General features: G+C 42.1%; 1 protein-coding gene across 1 annotated transcript; it reads left to right on the top strand.

Annotated features, from left to right (window-relative positions):
- The first annotated feature begins 219 nt into the window (after positions 1–219).
- On the top strand, positions 220–23,362 carry zyg11l (zyg-11 family member, cell cycle regulator, like). The gene is made up of 17 exons (XM_066681052.1): positions 220–437; positions 1,104–1,269; positions 1,588–1,772; positions 3,761–4,138; positions 4,354–4,551; positions 5,480–5,623; positions 6,093–6,269; positions 6,384–6,448; positions 6,847–6,946; positions 7,937–7,987; positions 8,436–8,597; positions 18,239–18,286; positions 18,702–18,902; positions 19,186–19,238; positions 19,585–19,682; positions 19,848–19,989; positions 20,769–23,362. The coding sequence occupies exons 1-17, from the start codon at positions 435–437 to the stop codon at positions 20,770–20,772; spliced, it is 2,175 nt and encodes a 724-aa protein (XP_066537149.1). The 5' UTR covers positions 220–434; the 3' UTR covers positions 20,773–23,362.
- Positions 23,363–23,933: the final 571 nt, after the last annotated feature.

The following is a 23,933-nucleotide window of genomic DNA, read 5'->3' as shown; positions in this document are numbered from 1 at the left end:
TTCTTTTTCCTTTATAAATATCTTTCCATTTCAGTGTGTATGGTAAGAAACAAAAATATGTAGTAAAATTATACATTTATAAACCTACACACAAGTGTCAGTTTGTTTGACATTTATTTTCTATTATTTACCAAACCCACTGTGTCATCTGTTTTATCCTGTTTACATTGATATTTTATGAAAAATAAGTTACGTGTAAAAGTTTCAGGTAGTGTCCAAGGCATAAATTGAATCGATTCATTGAATCAGTAAAATAATCGGTTCATCTTACTGCACCACTATAATATGAGCAAGCGGAAGTGATGTCGTGTCCTGAGAGATGACCAATCAGGGAAAGCGTTGCTCTAAGTTGTGAAATGTGTTTCTTCGTTTGTTAAAGTTCACAGCGAAGTTTTTATTTCTCCGAAACCTCTGAACCGAACCCGACCCGAGTCATGGTAAGTGGGTTTATATTCTCGTGAACGCGCTTCAGAGCGCAGGGAGCGCGCCTGTGTTGAAGAACTCTGAGTGAGATTAGAGCAGTGTTTATGAACAACCCGTGTCAGGCCCTAGATCCCAAAGCAGAGAATACGAGCTGCGGGAGACGGTGTTAGTGTGGACTCAACCCGAGCTGGAGATTAATTTAGTCTCGGAAGGTTATTGCTGAGCGGGGATTAAACCGGCTTGTTGCTGGGGGGGACTGAGCGCTATAGAGCGCTGCTGAGATCTGATTGGCTGAGCCACATTCTAAATCCGTTAAACGACTCCATATTCTCGCGCCGCTGATCGCATCACAGCCACTTAATTTCGTATTAATGCGCCAATTTAGAATCAAATTAATAAACAGATCCAATTTAAACTCTTCCGTTTTCATTCCAGGGTCCAGTCATATTTCGTAAAACTACTCACTGCTGTTCATTTTGTTTATTTTATTATGATATTGGGCTTTTGTACTGACTCACTTGTACTGTGATTGTTGAATGGTGGGGGTGTTTACGCGCTCCACTTCGCAGAATTTACATTAATGATTCTATGGGTTTATTACCTCAGTTAACTTTGAATTGTGGGGTTTAATTGTATATTGTTTTGAATGCCATGTGTTGTTTTGTGTGTGTGTGTTTCAGGATGAGGATGGCCCCTTGTCTCTGTGTGAATTGTGTCTAAAAAGTGTGTGTGAGAATCTCTCGGTTCTCTGCACTGAGGGTTCTGACGGTTCTCTGGAGTTTAGAACATGTCCAGTGTTTCCTCAGGAGCTGTCTGACCTCCTCCTCTACTCAATGCTCCAGGACGGTGAGGGACAGGGTCTTTAAACATTTTCAGTAAAAGTTTCAGCTCAGTAAACCTCCTCAAGTCCAGAGTGAGTGTGATGTGGATGCAGAAGAATAACTTTTAAGATACAAATTCAACAATATTTTACTTAAATACCAGTAACAAAGTAACAACCCGGGTCCCTGCTCATATTTGACTAGAAATCATATCCATCTACATTTCCTATGATAGAAGACAATGGTATATACTTATTAAAGCAGGGTTTTTATATGATAAACAAGCACAGATCTCAGTAACGGTGACCCTCTCTCTCTCTCACTCTCTCTCTCTCTCTCTCAGGTGTTCTGAATGATAGATCTATCGGTGTGTTTCGCAGGACTGACTGTTTGCGTCTGAAGCGAGTGTGTATACGCTCCTGCCGAATCTCCCCAGACACTTTCCAAAAGGCTCTCTGCTGCCATCGTCTGAAGGAGCTGGACGCCTCCCGTCTCCATGGCAACATTACCGTCTCCGACATCATGCAGGTACCAGAGTATATCCTGAGTACCATCAGTACTTTTTAGGGCTGTGAGTGGGGTGTGAATTCCACAAATTTGATTTTGATTCTGACACTAAATATACTTTTGATTTGCTCAATACCGTGTTGTCACGACCTGCCTAAATATCTCGATACGGACACTGAAACCATACCAGTGCAAAAACCTAAAACATCAAGACAAGTGATGTACTTTCACTACAAACTGAGGGCGTTCTGCAACATCACTGGTGTCTGTTTGTTAAGTGAGACGCCACACGTGAGGTTTCACCATTTCTGGGTCCAATCGCACCTTCGGTCCCGTGTCAGACGTTCATAAGACGTGTTTACTGTTTGAATAAAGCTGAATGCCTCAATCAGTCATGGGCTCTCAGTTCAGAAAAATGAATAAATTCAACATTAAAGAAAGCAAGCGTGTCTTTGGCAGCACTGTTGCTCACTCTGATCTGTGTGAGATGCCATGTGGACCCACTGTGCTGCTCCAGCTCTGGAGCAGACGAGCCGTGTCGAGGGAGCTGTGTCTCTCAGTCACGATCAGTCTCGGCGTTCTAACGAGACGTGCTACAGTTCTCTTCTATAAAAAGTAGCTAAGGTTTTTAAAGAAAGTCGCTGGTGTTAGTCTCTTTTTTTTTTTTTTTTTTTTTAGTGACTCACTAGAAGACTCTGAAAAGTGGCTAAAACTAGTGGCAAAATCATTAAGGGAAGTAGAGGAGGCAAAGTGCTGTGGGTGCACACTACCCCCCCCTATATTGACGGAGCCAAGAGGGGCCTCCCCTGGAGGTCCCATGGCCGAGAAAAGTGCTCCGAGCCCGGGGCAATAGAGAACCGTACATTACATGAATTACTCTTCATTTAATGTCAGTTGGTTTTCATAAAGAAAACTGTAAAAATAGTAAATAATAATTTTCAATAAACTTTGTTTGCTAATTTTATTATTGTAAAAACAAAAGACTGATTGCTACTTTAAAGCCACTTCAACTGGTAAAGCTGGTGCATGTGATGTCAGGTCTGCTGTAGAACCAGTTAGGGTTAAATTACATTTATACCCCTCCCGTTGATAAAGCCACTTCCTTTAGCGCAGTCCGAAATATGGATAAATAAATCTCATACACAGCTCCTCTCCCTGCACTGGAGAGAGTCTCACAGCATTCACACACACAGAAGCCCACCGTTTCTCTGCATCAGGGGGGTAAAGGATCCCACAGTGGAGCCTAATGAGGAGAAATGCGCCATTATCCTCTGTTAGCCACATTAGCATTTTCACCATCTAATGAAGATCTAATGAAGAACTGTTCATTAGAACAGTTCATCGTCAGACTCTAATGCGTCTCTCTGTTCTTCTGTCTGAATCTGAGTGAGTTATTCACACACAAGCTTCAGTCGTGGTCTTATTTCACTGCTGTGATGTTGTAGTGTGTAAGAGACGACAGACACCAGCCCCGTACTCCTCCGTCTCAGTGTTTTCCCACTGTTTACAGGTAAATAATCTGACCCCGCTGTCCCTGTGCTCAGAGAGTGGAGCAGATTCTTTGTCAGCCTGATCTATTCCTCTGATTTAATAAAGTAGTTCCCCTTGTTTGAAAGGGTGAGTGATCAGTGAGGGGCTTCCATGCCGCAGTGAAGTCGAAGCAGAATCCCAAATGTCTCCCTAAACCCTCCGTAGGGCACAGTGTCGGTTTCTACACTCACGTAATGAGCAAAAATAACTGTAAAAGCTGTAAGTTTCACAATCCCCTGTTGAATTAGTGTCTAATTACTGTCTGGGTGCATTATTATTAGTTCCATTATCTGTGGTGTACACTATGTATAGACTATGGCACGACTTTGGGTTCCTCTACTGACTGATGAACAGAGATCTGTTTACGTGGTTTATATAGGAGTGTGGAGTATGTCTGAGCTTCTGTCGTCCTCCTCTTTCTCTGGATGTCACGTGATGTTGTGATATGTATCTGATTTCCTGTCCTGCTCTGTGTCCAGGGCCTGTTGTCCAGTGCTGAGTGCAGACGCAGCGTCCAGAGGCTAGTGCTGACTGGTCTGGATCTCTACAACTCAGTCTCCAGCTGTGGTTCTGAACTGAGGTTCAGCTCTCTGAGAGCCCTGAGGAGTCTGGACGTCTCCGGGACACAGCTGGACGACACAGCTCTGGTGGACATTTGCTCGCTGCCCCTGCTGGACTGTCTGGATATTTCCGGCACAGCTGTGACAGATCTGGCTCCTCTCCTGAGCCTGAAATCTCAGCTCTGGTTCCTCTCTGCCCATGGCCTTCAGCAGCTGGACACATCAGTCCTTCCACAGCTGACACTCCTCAGGCATCTGGACATCTCCATCCAGCCTCTGGACACAGACAGCAGTCCTGTAAGAGAACGCTAGGTGTCTTGTCTTCTGAGATATTTACAGCTGTTGTTTATGTAATGTAGGATGTTGCGGTTGCAAAAACATCATAGTGATTTGAAACCATTGCTGTTTAATTTTTTCATATTTCTATTGAAAATGGACCAGTAGAAAGCTGAAATAGCCCAGGTTTAATCTGAACATGACCAGGCTGAACCAGATCGGATGTGTCTGTGCAGCAGGTGGACTTTGTGCAGTTATTGGAAAACCCAGACGTTCTCCCGGTTCTCCAGTCTCTGGACGTGTCTGGCTGCTCTGGGCTCAGCGATGCGATGCTGCAGGGGATTGTGGTGAAGCGGAGAGAGCTGAGGTTTCTGGGTCTGCTCGCCACTGCAGCCGGAGCCTCCGATTTCCTCTCTGGAGAAGGTCACCTGAAGGTCAGAAATAAAACTACACAGAAAAGAGATCATTTCAGGATTAAAGGGACAGTTAATCATTTTTAGCATTAACAAAATTAGCAAGCAACGTTTATCACAGGTGTTGTACATTTACTGTATTTATTTTATTTTATTGTTTTGTAAAAACCACAGTTCACAGCTCACATGAAGAGACACATTAGTGGCTTTTCCATTCAAGAAGTGTCTGCTCATTTATTGTGACATTCACTAAAACACCCAGATATAAACACATTTTTTCTAGGAAGTGAATCTTGCAAAAGCTAAAATGCGAAGAAGAGTGATTAAAAATGTTTATCAAAAAAACATTGTTTATTTGACATTTCAAGGCAAAGTGAGTGAGAGAGAGAGAGAGAGAGAGAGAGAGAGAGAGAAAGACCAGAGAGAGAGAGAGAGGCTGTATGTGGCAGTAAAAGCGATTCTGCTGAGAGAAACACTCAGATATATTCATTGCGCTGGTTTTGATGCCGCCACTAATCACAGCCATGATTTTAATTGTAGAATCTGACATATCCAGGCCTCTAGGTGTCAGTATAACAGCTGTGTCATGACCTGAAGAAGAAGAGTCAGTGGAGAACACGAGTGATTGCACGTTTTAAAGCCTCTGTCTCTGAGAGACCTCAACAGGTTTTTCTTCTGAGAAACAATTTTGAATGTTTTTCCACAGTTCTTCTGTTGGATGATTAGTGGGCGGGGCTAAATGTGGCAATAATGCTGTCAATCATTCTGCTATTTGACCCGCCCTCTCAGCTCCAGCAGTACCAGCAGTACCGAGGGAGGCTGGTTAAACTGTGTAAACACTGGAGTAATCACTGACTCTGCTGTGTGAACAGTAGCTTTAAATCCAAATGAGAATTACAGAGAAATGTAACCAGACACTTTCATAACATCCTCCTGTTGTAATGTGCAGGTGGCTGCAGAGCATAACCTGACTCAGCTCTGTGAGGCTCTGAGGAGATACAGAGAGAGAGAAACGCTCCTCCAGAGGGCGCTGTTCCATCTCCGCAATCTCAGCAACCAGCAGGACTTTGGCTGCCAGCCCGCGGTCCTGGAGGTACGATGTGGGTGGTGGATCATTCTCAGTGCTGCAGTGGCACTGACGTGGTGGTGGTGGTGGTGGTGTGTTAGTGTTGCAAGTGGATCAGACACAGCAGTGCCTATTCGAACAATGAGGAACAGCATGAAAAGTATGCAGAGCAACAAGTGAACTACAGAGTCACCTGTGTGGACTGAGGCGCTGATCACATGAGCAATGAGTGACGAACCAAGTTGTAATGTTATGGCTGATCAGTGTTTATTCAATACACATACACTGATCTGCAACAAAATTAAAACCACTGCATGAAGCACGTAACACTGATCTGGTTACAGCGCCCCCTGTGAAAGGCAGGGGATAAGGGCCACATTGTGACAAGTTCATGGGGAGGGATAGAAGGGGTCAGCATGTGCTCCTCACCGGTTGCTTTAGGGTCGTATCCATGACGTACGTTTGTGTGTGTGTGTTTGTGTGTGTGTGTGTGTAGTTGGTGCTTATTGGGATGCAGACACACTCTGCCTCTGCTGGTGTGCAGCTCATATCCACGGCCTGTGTTTTTAACCTCACCATCCTGGAGTTGGCTTTTGGGATGCCCCAGAGACTTCTGAGAAATGTAGTCCAGCAGGTCATCATAACCATGAAGAATTTTCCCAAACACGACCAGGTACACACACACACACACACACACACACACACACACACAGTCTGTTTATAATAATGTGTATGTGGTGATTAAATCTAGATTATAGTAACTATAATAAACCCTGTACATGTTTAGATCCAGAAAAACTGTTTGCTGGCTCTGTGCAGTGATCACATTCTGCAGAAAGTTCCCTTCAACAGGTCAGTGCTTCTTATTAACAGCAATATTCACATCCAGAGACTGCAGGCTGCAGACGGGGCAGTTACACACACATCCAGAGACTGCAGACGGGGCAGTTACACACACATCCAGAGACTGCAGACGGGGCAGTTACACACACACATCCAGAGACTGCAGACGGGGCAGTTACACACACACGTCCAGAGACTGCAGACGGGGCCGTTACACGCACGTCCAGAGACTGCAGACGGGGCCGTTACACGCACGTCCAGAGACTGCAGACTCAGTCTCTGATGATCTCACACAGTCAACTCCTGTGAGGAGCTGATCATAAACACTGGCTCAGATGAGAACATATGTTTACGTTGTGTGTGTGTGTGTATGTGTGTATGTGTGTGTGTGTGTGTGTGTTTTACAGGTATGATGCTGCTAAGCAGGTAATGATGTGTTTGAGTTTGTATGAAGATCAAAATCTACAGAGAATGGCTGTGACTATCGTCTCATTACTGGTCTCCAAGGTAAAAATTCAACATTAACACACACACACACACCAGCAAGGTCCCTTCAGGACCTCAAGCAGCAGCTACAGTGAGCTCTGCAGTAGCTCACACAGTAGGCACAACAACACTTATCTCCTCTGCGTTAGCTTGCGAGGTTTAATTGCCCCACAGCAGCTCAAGGAGCAGGTACATGAAGGTTGATTGACCCCAGGGTAGTTTGAGGACCGGATTCCGAGAGATGAATGTGTCTTGAGGGAATTTGTAAAGTTTAATCACCCCAAAGTATCAGTGGGAACAGCAAGGTTTAATCGCTCTGTAGTAGTTCACTGAGTGGTACATTGAGACTTATTGCTTTTCCCACAGCATTGTCCCTGCTCTACACACTTATAATATATGGTTCTTTAGTAAACATAAGGATTCTATATAGGACCCTGAGAACTTAAAAAACCTTTTGCATGATTAAAGTGGGGCGGCACGGTGGTGCAGCAGGTAGTGGGAGGAAATCGGAGCACCCGGAGGAAACCCACGCGAACACAGGGAGAATACACCACACTCCTCACAGACAGTCACCCGGAGGAAACCCCCGCAGACACAGAGAGAACACACCACACTCCTCACAGACAGTCACCCGGAGGAAACCCCCGCAGACACAGGAAGAACACACCACACTCCTCACAGACAGTCACCCGGAGGAAACCCACGCAGACACAGAGAGAACACACCACACTCCTCACAGACAGTCACCCGGAGGAAACCCCCGCAGACACAGGGAGAACACACCACACTCCTCCCTCCTCCCCTGGAGCTGTGTGACTGTGACACTACCTGCCGCGACGCTGCAACAGCTATTTATTATTTAGAATTCATTTCTTATTTACAGACCAATGTCTCTCACACATGCACAGATTTAATTTGATATGTAGACACATTTGACCCAAGAACTAAGGTAAAAATATAAATAACAGAAGAAAAGTGAAGGAATGAGAATGTCCCTCTCTCTCTCTGTAGCTGAGTGTGGAGGAGATTGGACTGCTGGGGGCAGAAGAGTTCATCATAAAGGTCAGTACCCCACATCCTGGTCTCATTTTCACCTCCATATACAAGGACCAGTAGGTCATACATTTATGAAAATTGTGTTATTTATTCTTCCATTTATGTGGAAGAAGGCAAGTGTGTTACTCTCTGAGGTATGGTTTATCTGTGGGATTTCCCCCAAGCCGAGAAATCTGTGGTCACTCAATCAATCAAATTTTATTTTTAGTTTTATAGCTGATGTTGCTAAGCAGTTTTACAGAATTGCAACCAGAACAAGACATCAGCAACCAGCAAATCAAAAATCCCTAGGTGAACAGCCAAAGACCACATCCCTAATGTCACCTGAAATTACCAGCCAAAGATAAACTGGTCGAGCTTCAGTGGAAAGACAAGCCTGAGTATGGATACATTATCCGTCAAATTAAAAACTACACATGGTAAAAGTGTGTTTGCGTGTGTGTGTGTTGAGCAGCAGTTGCTGAATCTGGTGGAGCGAAGGGCATCAGTGGGAACGGTCGACTCAACCCTAAGATTCGCTCTCAGCGCCTTGTGGAACCTCACGGACCAAACGCCACACACCTGCTCACTATTCCTCCACAACCATGGACTGGAGCTGTACACAGAAATACTGGAGGTACACACACACACACACACTAGTATTGGTGGTTTACAAAGATGTTTCCAAAAACCAGTACGGGACAGTCTTTAAAAAAACATGTTTCATTTCACACTACAGAGGAGTTAAATCTCTCAAAAATAATATAAGTTTTAAGATACATTCAAATTCAAAGTTTCTGTATACAAACCGAATTCCAAAAAAGTTGGGACACTAAACAAATTGTGAATAAAAACTGAATGCAATGATGTGGAGACGGCAAATGTCAATATTTTATTCGTAATAGAACATAGATGAGAGATCAAAAGTTTAATCTGAGTAAATGTAACATTTTAAAGGAAAAATATGTTGATTCAAAATTCCACAGCGTCAACAATTCCCAAAAAAGTTGGGACAAGTAGCAATACGTGGCTGGAAAAAAGGAATTGAGCATGTAACGAACAGCTGGAAGACCAATTAACACTAATTAGGTCAATTGACAACATGATTGGGTATAAAAAGAGCTTCTCAGAGTGTCAGTGTCTCTCTGAAGCCAAGATGGTAAGAGTTTCACCAATTCCACCATTGTTGTGCAGAAAGATAGTGCAGCGATACCAGAATGGTGTTACCCAGCGTAAAATAGCAAAGACTTTTAAGTTATCATCATCAACCGTGCATAACATCATCAAAAGATTCAGAGAATCTGGAACAATTGCTGTGCGTAAGGGTCAAGGCCGTAAAACTCTACTGGATGCTCGTGATCTCTGGGCCCTTAAACGTCACTGCACCTCAAACAGGAACGCCACTGTCAAGGAAATGACAGAATGGGCTCAGGAATACTTCCAGAAAGCATTGTCAGTGAACACAATCCACCGTGCCATCCGCCATCGCCAGCTGAAACTCTACAGTGCAAAGAGGACGCCATTTCTAAGCAAGCTCCACAAGCTCAGACGTTTGCACTGGGCCAGGGTTCTTTTAAAATGGAGTGTGGCAAAATGGAAGACGGTTCTGTGGTCAGATGAGTCACGATTTGAAGTTCTTTATGGAACACTGGGACGCCATGTCATCCGGACCAGAGAGGACAAGGATAACCCGAGTTGTTATCAATGCTCCGTTCAGAAGCCTGCATCACTGATGGTATGGGGCTGCATGAGTGCTTGTGGCATGGGCAGCTTGCATGTCTGGAAAGGCACCATTAATGCAGAGAACTATGTTCAGGTTCTAGAACAACATATGCTCCCATCTAGACGTCATTTCTTTCAGGGAAGACCCTGCATTTTTCAACAAGATAATGCCAGACCACATTCTGCAGCAATCACAACATCATGGCTACGTAGGAGAAGGTTCCGGGGACTGAAATGGCAGCCTGCAGTCCAGATCTTTCACCTGTAGAGAACATTTGGCGCATCATAAAGAGGAAGGTGCGACAAAGAAGGCCCAAGACGATTGAACAGTTAGAGGCCTGTATTAGACATGAATGGGAGAGCATTCCTATTTCTAAACTTGAGAAACTGGTCTCCTCTGTCCCCAGACGTCTGTGGAGTGTTGTAAGAAGAAGGGGGGATGCCATACAGTGGTAAAAAAATGGCCTTGTCCCAACTTTTTTGGGATTTGTTGACGCCATGAAATTTTGAAACTACATATTTTTCCCTTAAATTGTTACATTTACTCAGATTAAACTTTTGATCTGTCATCTATGTTTTATTACGAATAAAATACTGATATTTGCCATCTCCACATCATTGCATTTAGTTTTTATTCACAATATGTTTAGTGTCCCAACTTTTTTTTGGAATCCGGTTTGTACATTCAAATACAGAACAAAACCAAAAGGATTTCCTAACCAAAAGTACAGAAGGTAAAGCAAAAGGGGAGAAAGGTATGAGATACAGAAACCTCACACTTGATTTTTTCTTTTTTTTAAACACACCACCAGAGAAGAGACTCGAAGAGAAAAAGATGAGGGGGCAGTACAGGGACTTGGCCCTCAAATGTGCTCAAGTTGAGACAGAGACCCAACACTGAGTTCCATGGTTTTTGGGCTTATAAAGAGTGTTGTCTCCCTCTGGTGGTCAGAGATGGCCCAGAGCCAACCATGATGGCTTCTTGGTGGATCCGGAACGCTGGGGCAATACTGCCCCTACACCCACGTCAGAGGCATCAACCTCGACCACAAATGGGAGCTCAGGGTTCAGAGGCTGAAGAATGGGAGCCATGGTCAGTCTGCGCTTGATTTTGTCAAATGCTTTCTGGGCTTCTGCGATCCACTGAAACTGCTCTGTTATCTTTTTTGTGAGTGTGGTCAGGGGCACAGACAGAGCTAAAATTCTTAACAAATCATCTACAGAAATTAGCAAAGCCCAGTAAACTCTGAACCAAGCAAACCAATGTGGGATGAGGCCAGTCAGCCATGGCCTGGACCTTGGCTTGGTCCATGCTCAATTGATTATGGAACACTAACAAAACCCAGAAAAGACACTGAATAAGCACTGAACTGGGACTTTTCCAGTTTCACATGCAAGTTATTGTCTAATAATAACTGAAGGACCCGTTCATCTATGATCTTACTATAGAGTAAGATATCATTCAAATAGACAAACACACAGTGATTGCGAGCCTCCCTCAGGACCTCATTAATGTACCGCTGGAGCATTCATCAGCCCAAAAGACATAACTATTCATAATGCCCAGACCGGGTGATAAAAGCTGTCTTCCACTCATCACCTTCCCTAATGCGAATAAGGTTGTAGGAATTGTGTGAGCCTAATTTAGTGAAGACTGTTGCAGTGCCTCGAAAGCAGAAGTCATGAGGGGAAATGGGTAGTGATCCTTGATGGTGATCCTATTCAATTCCTGGTAATCGATACAGGGGCGGAAGCCTCCATCGTTATTTCCCACAAAGGAGCCTCAAGCAAAGCAATAATTTCCACAAGCAAAGCAATAATTTATTTTATTTGTAAATACGCTTCAATATGCAAATATTTGTGCCGCTTCCAAAATCATGTTCTGTCTTTGCAATCTTGGTACTATTCTGAACATCATTAGTGGAATGATGAATTTCACTGAAGTCATTTTAGAGATATAATCCTGAAGTCTCTAAAGGAAATGTCCAAGTTTTGATTTCCAACAGATTCAATTTCAAATTCAGGGTCTGAACTTTCAGATGAGAATGCTGAATCTGGAATATACTCCTCCCCTGTGTGCTTCGGGTTTGAGTGAACGCATGTCTGTCTGCCACTGTTCTCCAATATTTTGTTTGTTTATTTGTGGGGAAAAAATGGAGGGTTTGACTTTATCTTTCCACGATCAGGTGGACCACAGTCTGGACAAACTTTATGTATTGGACTATTACTTGGAATTTCCCATGATTTTTTTTCAACTCGCCTGCATGGGTCTTTAGTCACCGGCCTAACATGAGCCCTCACAGCCCTGCTCCCTTCTGCATTGCGTGATACTTCGGGTTTTCACAACTAAGCGTTCACCTTAAGTTGCTTCATGCTGTAGGAAATGTCCTATGCTGTAGGAAATGTCCTATGTCCATATGCAGGAAATGCTACATTTCCTGCATATAGGTTTTGAGATGGTTTAGTGGTTTGCTAGCTAACGTGATTTTGTTGATTTGGCTGAGTGTACTCATGGGGAATCCGTTATGTGGATATGCATCTGGTGATTGGTGTCCTGCTTGGTTTGTTTTACGGATTATTTAAACCCGCTATCCTGTACTGTGAAATGCAGCGCTATACGACTTTGGCAATTTTGCGTGTAATTACCAAGGCTCATCTGCATCCTCAGACCTATGCACGTTGTGTCTCTATGGGAATAGCCTGACACCCTCGTTAAGTTCATCTTACCGCGCTCTCTGCATCTCTGAAAGCACTACTACTGAAGAGCTCATTCCATCTGTATATTAAGTGTCACGCCACCAACAAATTAGACTATGGGGTCAGAGAAATACTGTCAGTTTTGGTAACCACCACCATCTGGAGTATTCACACTCAAACCTGAACAATGTCATACAATCTGTCTCAGAGACACTAGTGCTCTTTTACCAGCACTAGTAAAAATAGCGTTGATTAATACAAGATCGCTGGTAAATAAGACTTTTTTTTTTTTTACTAAAAACTTCTTCATCTTTCGTTGCCTGGATTTTCTTTTTGTGGTTGAATGTTGGTTAACTATAGATAATACAAGCCCCCTTCTTGAGCTTTCTCTCAATAACTGTACATTTTTAATACCCCCAGATCTACTGGTCGGTGGGTGCTTTCCGCACACAGCTTCTAAGAATGTGCTGTCTTCAGTTGGTCCAAGTATATTATCCATAATAAACAGCAGACTCACTAATGGTGTCGTGCCTCCTTTTTTTAAACATGCAGTTGTTCAGCCTCTTTTAAAAAAGTCTGGCTTAGATCCATCAGTCCTTAATAACGTTAGACCAATCTCTAAGCTACCTTTCTTGTCAAAAGTCTTGGAGAAGGTTGTCTTTTATCAACTTTCTTCTTTTTTAGACAAACATAATATCTTAGACACATTTTAGTCAGGTTTTTGAGCACACCACTGTACTGCTTCTGCTCTTCTTAAAGTATTAAAAGACCGTTGATTCAGGAAAGTGTTTTGTATTAATTCTTCTGGATCTAAGTGCAGCTTTTGACACAGTTTACACCATACTGTTGGATTGTCTGTTGTGTAGTGTTGGCATCCAGGATTTTGTATTGAAGTGGTTTGCCTACTACTTGGAAAATCTAACTTTTTCTGTTAAGATGGGACAGTCTTCCTCTCCTGTATTTAGTATTTGTGGTGTAACTCAGAGTTCTATCTTGGGACCCAACCTCTTTTCTTTGTACATGCTTCCGCTTGGGTCAATTTTTTCAAAAATATAATATTTCATGCCTGTGGGAGAGGTAGTAGTCCGGGTCAGGTGCATTGTGGATCGGGTGGCAGCCGGGGTCGGGGGTCCTGATCCTTGGTTACTGGAGTTGCCCAGGGTGACAGGCATAAGGCAGGAGTGGGCTAAGCCCCCGGCTTAGCGCCTGTACGTTGGGGTTTACCCCATTTGACAAGAGGGTAATTTCCCTGCAACTTTGGTTTGGGGAAAGGGCTCTGACGGTTGTTTATGCTTATGCACCAAACAGCAGTTCATAGTACCATGAAGGGGGTACTGGGGAGCACTCATTCTGGGGACTCCATTGTTCTGCTGGGGGACTTGGGTGGTGTTCAGTTATTGGATTTCTGTGCCTGTCACAGTTTGTCCATTATGAACACCATGTTCGAGCATAAGGGTGTCCACAAGTACACCTGGCATCAGGATACCCTAGGCCGCATTTCGATGATCGACTTTATAGTCGTATCATCGGACCTGCGGCCATATGTTCGGGACACTCGGTGAAGAGGGGTACTGAGCTGTCAACTGATCACCACTTGGTGGTGAGTTGGATCAGATGGTGAGGGAGGATGCCGGACAGACCTGGCAGGCCTAAACATGTGCTGAGGGTTTGCTGGGAACTTTTGGCAGAGGAACCTGTTAGAAAGATCTTTAACTCCTACATCCAGCAGAGCTTTGACTGCATCCCGGGGGAGGCCGGTGACAATGAGTCTAAACGGGCCATGTCCCATACTTACATTGTTGAGGTGGCTGAACGGAGCTGTGGCTGCAAGGTTGTCGCTGCCTCTCAGGGTGGCAATCCCTGAACTTGGTGGTGGACACCCCGGGTGAGGGAGGCTGTCAAGCTGAAGAAAGAGTCCTATCGAGCCCAGTTGGCTCGGGGGACTCCGGAGGCAGCTGACAGGTACCGAGGAGCCAAGCGGCTCGCGGCTTTGGCTGTCACTGAGGCAAAAACTCAGGTGTGGGAGGAGTTCGGTGAGAACGTGGAAAAAAACTTTAAGTCGGCTCAGAGAAGTTTCTGGCAAACCATCAGGCGACTCTGGGGGGGAAAGCGTATTTCCACCAACACTGTATATGGTGGGGGTGGGGAACTGTTGACCTCGACTGGGGATGTCATTAGGCAGTGGAAGGAATACTTCGAGGATTTGACTACTAGTGAAATACAGAGTTGATTATAAAGTGTTACTGTTTGTGTTTAAAGTTCTCCATGGCCTGAGGTGGCCTTGGTGGTAGGGCCCCAGGGATGGATGAAGTTCGCCCCAGGTTTCTCAAGGCTCTGGATGTTGTGGGGCTGTCCTGGCTGACACGTCTTTGCAACATCGCGTGGACATCGAGGGCAGTGCCTCTGGACTGGCAGAATGGGGTGGTGGTTCCCCTTTTTTAAAAAATTGGATCGAAGGGTGTGTTCCAACTATAGGGGAATCACACTCCTCAGCCTCCCCGGTAAGGTCTATGCGAGGGTACTGGAGAAGAGTCTCAGACTGATAGCTGAAACTCAGATCCAGGATGCGATTCCACTTCTGTCGTAGAACACAGGACCAGCTCTTTACCCTCGCTAGGATCCTGGAGGGTGCGTGGGAGTTTCCTCAACCAGTCTACATGTGTTTTGTGGATCTGGAGACGGCATTCGACCATGTCCTGGATATTGTTTGGGGGGGGCTCTGGGAGTATGGGGTACTGGGCTCTTTGCTACGAGCCATCCAGTCCCTGTATAAACAGAGTAGGAGTCTGGTTCGTATGGCTGGCAGTAAGTCAGACTGGTTTCCAGTCGGAGTTGGATTTCGTCAGGGCTCCCCGTTGTCACCGGTTCTATTCATAATTTTTATGGACAGAATTTCTCGGCGTAGCCAAGTAGCGGAAAGTGTCCAGTTTGGTGGTCTCAGGATTCCATGTCTGCTTTTTGCTGGACCAGTTTGCAGCCGAGTGTGAAGTGGTAGGGATGAGGATCAGCACCTCCAAGTCTGAGTCCATGGTACTCAGTCGGAAAAGGGTGGAGTGCTCTCTCCAGGTTGGAAGTGCGATCCTGCCTCAAGTGGAGGAGTTTAAATATCTCGGGGTCTTGTTCACGAGTGAGGGATAGATGGAGCGGGAGATTGACAGGCGGATCGGTACAGCTTCAGCGGTAATGCGGGCTCTGTACCGGTCTGTCGTGGTGTAGAGAGAGCTGAGCAGAAAAGCAAAGTTCTTGATTTACCTTTCGATTTACGTCCCAACCCTCACCTATGGTCACAAGCTTTGGGTAGAACGAGATCACGGGTACAAGCGGCTGAAATGAGTTTTCTCCACAGGGTGTCTGGACTCTCCATTAGAGACAGGGTTAGGAGCTCGGACATCCAGGAGAGACTCGGAGTGGACCTGTGACTACCAGTGAAATACAGAGTTGAATATAAAGTGTTACTGTTTGTATTTAAAGTTCTCCATGGCCTGGCTCCGAAATATATTTTTTATCTTCTTTTTTTTCTATCTACCCCACATGCCCTACGGTCCTCTAACCAATTGCTTTTAGACACTCCTTGTTCTTGGTTGTGGTCCAAAGGAGATCGGGCCTTTGCTGTAGCCGCCCCAAGACTTTGGGACAGTCCACTCTTCATGCAGCAATCCCCTACAACAGTGACTTTTAAGTCCGATTTGAAAACCTGTTTATTTTCTCTGGCATTTGAGTCTTTTTAAATTATTTCAGTCATTTGTTCTGCTTTGGTTTATGTGGTCTTGTTGTGGTATCTCTTCCACAACATTTTATTGTTAGATTTTTTTTGGTTTTATTTCTTTTATATATATGTTTTATAATTGTATCTGGTTTTGTTTGTTACTTGATTTTATTGTGCAACAGTTTGGCTGACATTCACTGTTTGTAAATGTGCTATAAATATGACTTGACTTTACTTGACTGATAAATTGGTGTCTAATTCTTGACTGAACTTTCCTCCAGATGAGCTGCAGTCCTATAAATCACACATAAAATATTTTAAAATGTTAGTGTTTATATATGTGAGAGGTGGAGTGGTGTGTAAATGTATTTGCCACTTCCTATTTAATTATATTTTTTGCATGATTACTTTCAAATCAAACTATTTTTATTAGACAAAAATAACCTACAATTTAGGTCAAATTTATGCAATTGAGAAAATTCTAAAGGGTTCACACACTTTCAGGCACAATGCTCAACCAGTTAACCAAACCATTGACAATTGGGTTTAACTTCACTAGAGACAAACTGGCATGGATACTGCCAGATCTGCTGAATCTAAACAACATTTAAATCTTAAAACATATCTGACAGTGTGAAGCAGGCTAGCATTAGATGCCACATACTAAAGAGATTCAAATACTAATGTAAATTGGCCAAGGGATGTACACCCAGTTTTCAGATTTTGGGGGACAGTTATTTGTCACATGGGTGAAACAGGTCTGTAATGCCCTGTAATATCTCAAAAGCACCTTGTGAAAAGTGCTGTATAAATCCATTTTACTTACAGGGGTTGGACAATGAAACTGAAACACTTGTCATTTTAGTGTGGGAGGTTTCATGGCTAAATTGGACCAGCCTGGTGGACAATCTTCATTAATTGCACATTGCTAATTGAACCTTCACACTCTGCCCTTACTGGTGCAGAGGGTAAGAGCACAGTTTTGCTCAAAATATTGCAATGCACACAACATGGGTGACAGACCAGAGTTCAAAAGAGGACAAATTGTTGGTGCACGTCTTGCTGGCGCATCTGTGACCAAGACAGCAAGTCTTTGTGATGTATCAAGAGCCACAGTATCCAGGGTAATGTCAGCATACCACCAAGAAGGACCAAACACATCCAACAGGATTAACTGTGGAGGTAAGAGGAAGCTGTCTGAAAGGGATATTCGGGTGCTAACCCGGATTGTATCCAAAAAACAAAACCATGGCTGCCCAAATCACGGCAGAATTAAATGTGCACCTCAACTCTCCTGTTTCCACCAGAACTGTCCGTCGTGAGCTCCACAGGGTCAATATACATGGCCGGGCTGCTGTAGCCAAACCTTTGGTCACTCATGCCAATGCCAATGCCAAATGTCGATTTCAATGGTGCAAGGAGCGCAAATCTTGGGCTGTGGACAATGTGTCTTGTTCTCTGATGAGTCCACCTTTACTGCTTTCCCCACATCCGGGAGAATTACAGTGTGGAGAAGCCCCAAAGAAGCGTACCACCCAGACTGTTGCATGCCCAGAGTGAAGCATGGGGGTGGATCAGTGATGGTTTGGGCTGCCATATCATGGCATTCCCTTGGCCCAATACTTGTGCTAGATGGGCGCGTCACTGCCAAGGACTACCGAAACATTCTGGAGGACTATGTGCATCCAATGGTTCAAGCATTGTATCCTGAAGGCGGTGCCATGTATCAGGACGACAATGCACCAATACACACAGCAAGACTGGTGAAAGATTGAATTGATGAACATGAAAGTGAAGTTGAACATCTCCCATGGCCTGCACAGTCACCAGATCTAAATATTATTGAGCCACTTTGGGGTGTTTTGGAGGAGCGAGTCAGGAAACGTTTTCCTCCACCAGCATCACGTAGAGACCTGGCCACTATCCTGCAAGAAGAATGGCTTCAAATCCCTCTGACCCCTGTGCAGGACTTGTATATGTCATTTCCAAGATGAACTGACGCTGTATTGGCCTTAAAAGGAGGCCCTACACAGTACTAATAAATTATTGTGATTCCAACACGCATTGAAAATTGCAGATGAGTTTGAAGAATATGAATACTATTTTATTCTTTTATTTTCCTTTATTCTAATTCTTAGCTTTCTACTCCACAGACATACTTCTTCGATTCCAGTGTCCAACTGAAAGTGTTGGGTCTTCTGGTGAGTTTACCAGTCAACACACACACACACATGCAGTGAACAATGAGCTGTTGATACAGTTTATAACGAGTGATTTGAAAATCTCTGATGTGTATAACGTCTATAGAAGAACGTAAAATGAAATATAACACACATGAGCAGCTGGACATGAATCTAATATCATCATGCCTAATACCATGAGTGGAACTGTGTCCTCTACAGCGATGGAGTTCCTCAGGGATTAGTTGGGTCAGGATTTTGGATTCAAAACTAATCCTCCAAAATCAGCACTAGACCTCACTCATGTTTACATGACTGAACACCATCAGATCCTCACAGCAATGTTTCATTATTAAAAAAGATTTCTTCTCAGGAGATTAGGGACTTCAGTGAAGAGAAACAAACCTCATAATGGAGTTAATATGTTTTTGTGTAGAATAATGTGGCGGAGGTGGAAGATCTGCGTGAGCAGCTGATGGAAGAGGATCTTCTGGATTATGTTCTGAATCTGTTGTGTAACCCGGAGGTGGAGGTGGGGGTCAGCTACTTTGCTGGAGGAATTCTGGCCAATCTGACGTCTAATGGAGGGCCCGTGTGGGAACTGGACATTGAGCGCCATTCCATCCTCCACAAACTGGTATGGTTTCTTTAGTTCAGACATATATATATAAACATCTGCTTCCACAAACTCCTTTCTGTATCAGCTCCTTTGTAACATGTGGCAGGTATTCATTTCAGACGAGCATGTGTCTGTTATGTTTTATGTTTGATCACAGGTATTACATCCGTATTATCTTAAGTTGATGAGGTAAAACAGTAAATATTTTGTAAATATATCGTAGATTCTAACTTTTAAAGTGTGTTTGATCATCATCAGTGCAGTTTGCTTATTTAACTGTGTGTGATTTTTTTCAATGCAGCACTCCTCTGTGATGTCCTGGACTCCACCTGATCAGCAGATGGTGTCCTACCGGTGAGTGTGTGTGTGTCATGTTCATGTCAGGGATCCAAGCAGTGTGTCTTAAATGTCTTGATTTTCTCTTCTATTTTGTGTCTTATAAATCCCACTTAAAAGACAGGATTGTGTTTTTGTTAAAACACCATTCCAACATCTCCCTGACCACTCTGTGTGTGTGTTTATTTCTTTATTTGTTATTTCTCCTCTTTACCTGTGCCTTCAATCTTTTCCTATTTTTATTTCACTCCTGATCTCTTTTCTGATTCTTGCTCTTGATTTCTATTTTCCCTCATGCCTTTTTAACTCTTTTAAATTTTTCTTTATTACTCTCTCTTTCTCTATCTCTCTCTCACTCCCTCAGGTCATTCGAGCCCTTCTATGCTCTGCTGGATCACTCTCAGCCATCTGGAGTTCAGCTCTGGGCTCTGTGGGGCATTCAATTTGTCACTAGACAAAAGGGTAAGAGAGAGTGTGGAAGAGAACAAAGAAAGAATAATGAATAAAAGGAAATTAAAGAAACAAAGATATGATTTAAAGAAGGAAATTGGTGTCAGATTTAGGAAAACAGAAATATAATATATTTATAAAGACTAGGTGCTTGTGTGTGTGTGTGTGTGTGTGTAGTGAGTGATTACAGCTCTATGTTGGAAGAAGAAGGAGGTTTAGAGAAACTGAGAGATTTAGCCTCTGACCCTGATGTCCACACAGATGTTCACAAACTCACTTTTGATATACTCCACCTAGTGGAGACACACAAAAAATCCAGGTAAAATGACATCATTCATTCACTCATTCATGCACTTATAACCTTTATGATATATTCACCTTTTAAAAATAGAGACACACGAGTGCTGCAGGTCCTATCATCCTATTCATTCAGTTATAACTCATTCACTCTTGATGCAATCCACATAATTTAAAAAGAAACTCTTCACCTAACCACTGCTCATGGCTGGAAAATCATCATTTTAATCATATTAAATTTAATCCAACCTGGATCTATCACTCATAACTCTTACCAAGTAATGCTGGTGAGAATTATACATTCTCATATCTAGGCCACTGTCCTTGTTTTCCTTGAGAGGCAGCTGTCTCATAACATTTGCCCTCTATCTGCACTCGAATAACATTTCTAATCAATCACCTTCTCTCTATTTATATGGCCGTATTAAGTGCTTTCCATAGATACCAGGTCCTGCCCACCCCTTGTGCATCTGCCCTACCACATCTCTGTGCTGCAGTCCTCTCTTAGAACTTGTCCTGCTCTTGTGAATTTGTTTTATTTCTACATTTTGCCCACGTTTGTGACTGTACAGCCACTTGTATGAACCCATCATTTGACCCTATTATCATATATTCACCACCTGCCTAACTATAAAACAATAACTCTTTATAGCAGATGTACATGATTATATTATTATATAATTATTTTATTTATACATTATCATATAATTATTGCTGAATTACACAGATGGATATTTAATTTATTCAATCATTCATTCATTTATCCACTCTTACGTTTTGTTTTTTTGCGCGTGTTTTCAGCTGAGAACTGCAGAATTGTAGATGATGTTTACAGCAGGTGAAGACAGGACAATGGGTGCAGTTTTACCTTTATTTGTAGAAGTGATTGCACATGTTTTGAGTTGCATGATTAAGGAATCAACTTGATGTCTGTCAAAGCATGAGGTTAAAAACTCTCCTTTCATTATGGATTGTATCTTTAAATCCAGTCTCCTCTAAACAAAAACTTATCACAAAATAAAGGAATTCTAAATTATGAACAATATATAATGACCATATTTGTATTGGCACAGTGGCTTTGAAGTAAATGGCCATTTAACAAGACTGTGAAATATACAGTGGTATGGAAAAGTTTGGGCACCCCTGATAATTATCATGATTTTTCAGGTTGTTCGGATCAGCAGTTTCAGTTAAATATATCATATAGCAGACAAACAGAGTGATATTTGACAAGTGAAATTAAGTTCATAGGATTAACAGAAAGTGTGCAATAATTGTTTAAACAAAATTAGGCAGGTGCATACATTTGCATAAATTTGATCTGAACAACCAATGATTTATAAAGGAAAATCCTGAAAATTATCAGTGCAAGGCTGCATTCTGTCTCCACGCCTGTTCAGCCTGTACCCTGAACACCCGAGGGGAGCACTACTGGAAGAAGATAATCAAGTATTCAAGATTGGTAGAGGAAACATCATTAATAGGTGCATGAGACAACACTTATTTCAGAAAATCAGGAAGATCTGGAGGTACTTCTAAGTAACATTAAAGCAGAGTGAAAAAATAGTGTTCCATTCAGAAAACTGTCAGTACTACTAACTGCATGTTGCAGTTTCAACATTCTGGATGCTCAGTGAAACTTTTGTATGTCTGTCTGACACCAGAAAATGAAGTGAAGTAATGGCACGCTGCAGCAAATGAATATGAACTCTCAATGACAATACTTTTTTATTTTAATGTACTTTGGAATTGAATTTTTGTTTACTGATCGGGAGTAATTTAATCTATGCTAATTTGTGTTTCCTTTATATTATGTCTACTAATAAATTATAAATTTGTGAGAATAGTAGGTCCTAAAACACTGCAGGAAATAACAGTGCCACTTAGCAGTAGGTTGTTCTCCTGCTGGCGACATTTCTGGATCAGGCTGCTTTTGTATTTGGATCAAGTGAAATGTGAAAGTCTCAAAATCCAAAAACCCACGAGTGGAAATGAACAAATACACGTCACGGAAAACCCACTGGTATTTTTATCCACAAACTCAGATTCAACAATTTACAAATACATTTAAATTTGAGACTTTGACTTTACAAACATATACAATGTAAATTTAAACAAATGTATTTATTTTCGCATAAAAGTGTGATATTTCTATGAAAACCAAAAACATGTATTTATGAATGTAACTGTATTTGTACAAATTGCAGACTGTGAGAAACAGATTGGGGTGCATTCATTTGTGAATAGTAAAATATATTTGTGAATTGTGTTTAATTTGTGGATTAACATTTATGCATTTGTAAATTATTTTGAGCCTAATCTCTCTCCATCTTCTGACAGTTGACTAAAGTTAAAATTATAGTTTTCATCTGTGGTATACTGTAGAGAGTTCTGACCTGAACACCTTGCACTTTTGTAATATAATGTCAGGGTTACAAATGTTCGCCATACACTTAAAATCACGTTTGCAACTTACCACCGCCCCCAATGTTAAATATATTTCAGTAGGTTTCTCCCTACCCAGTAGACCATACACATTCACATAGCTACACTGTAGCAACCACTTAGCATTTATTTATTATTTTCTATCTATCAGCCTGCCTGCCTGTCTATAGGTAAAGGCGGAAGCAGAGAAGTAAGGAGCAAGTGGAAATATTCATAACCTGGGGGTGGTGGGGGCGGTAATAATATTCTCGATTCATTATTATGTTTTTTCTTGTTATTGGAAAAAAAATATGAACGACACACGTTTCCTTTTTATTTCTGAAGTGTATAAACATTACTACCTATGGATTATTTTCTTGTATAAATATTTACACAAAGGATGTTTGTCCCCTGCCATCAAAAGAAATGATGCTGTAGATGTACTTTACCATATTAAATAACCAAGTATATAAATTCCTTTATTTCTGAAGTACAGACAATGCAAAATAATGTGTAAAATGTTTGCATTTTTTTTTAATGTATTCCTCTTGTATTACATGAAAATAAAAGGAAGAGTGGTGATATTGTAATAGTTTTGTCATAATTTAGATAACTTTTTTTTTTAAATCAAATTAAACAAAAAGCTCAGCCTTTAGACACTAGAAGCGCTGAGAGCTGGTCATGTGATTGCTGTGACTGGTGGCTTTGGTGTGGGGTGTGAGGTGATGTGATCTTTGGTGTGACAAATTAGTTGTTTGTTGATATATGACATTGTTTAAATATATCGCCGTTAAACTCCAACTACGGTAAAACTAAAAAGCTTAGAGGCTAGCAACAAAAATGTTGGGAGGCTGTGACCATTTTAATCAATATTTTAAACACTGTAATTAGTACAAAGAAAACAGATCACACTTTGAAACAATATATTGAATGCTTTTTTTCAAAAAAAAAAAAATAATAATAATATATATATATATATTCAGAATTATCGGTGAGTCATGGTTCCTCCCAAGGTTTCTTCTTCCAGTTTTGAGGGAAAGTTTTATTGCCACTGTTGTCTTTGGCTTGCTCACCTGGGGTTATTCATTTTTTATTTATGTTTTAATTATAATAAATATAACCATTGTTTTAATTAAAAACAGGTTGTAAAAAGTGCTATGCAAATAAATTGAACTTGAAAGAGTGTGTAGAGGCAGAATCAACATTACACTGATAAACCTATGATGACAAAAGATTATTCACTTCTATACTTGGAAAACATGCCTCGTCTGAATTCATTTCAGATCAATTTTCCAACATGCTCTCAATCATTAGATCCATCTGCAATCACCACATTCACAAGATTCATCCACTTATGGAAGGATCAGAAGAATAGATCATGGTACAAAATGTTGTTTAACACATTGAGTACAATTACACATTTTCACCAAAGGGGTCTTCAAATTCCCAAAAGCTTAAACAATGCAGCTTTACCTTTGAATTATATACCACAGTAATTAACAATTATAATAAAATGTTATGATTACTACAACACTTGCTTTA

Source organism: Hoplias malabaricus, chromosome 9, assembly GCF_029633855.1.
Source record: "Hoplias malabaricus isolate fHopMal1 chromosome 9, fHopMal1.hap1, whole genome shotgun sequence".
NCBI classification, from domain to species: Eukaryota; Metazoa; Chordata; class Actinopteri; order Characiformes; family Erythrinidae; genus Hoplias; species Hoplias malabaricus.
The sequence above is the reverse complement of the archived record's forward strand: the minus strand, read 5'-3'. Positions and strand labels throughout refer to the sequence as shown.

What these genes read in the sequence shown, in the direction of transcription:
- zyg11l (XM_066681052.1), top strand. An exon ending in GCCAGCCCGCGGTCCTGGAG is followed by an intron (nt 5,624 to 6,092) that starts GTACGATGTGGG and finishes GTGTGTGTGTAG; the next exon opens with TTGGTGCTTATTGGGATGCA. An exon ending in TGAAAGTGTTGGGTCTTCTG is followed by an intron (nt 18,287 to 18,701) that starts GTGAGTTTACCA and finishes GTTTTTGTGTAG; the next exon opens with AATAATGTGGCGGAGGTGGA.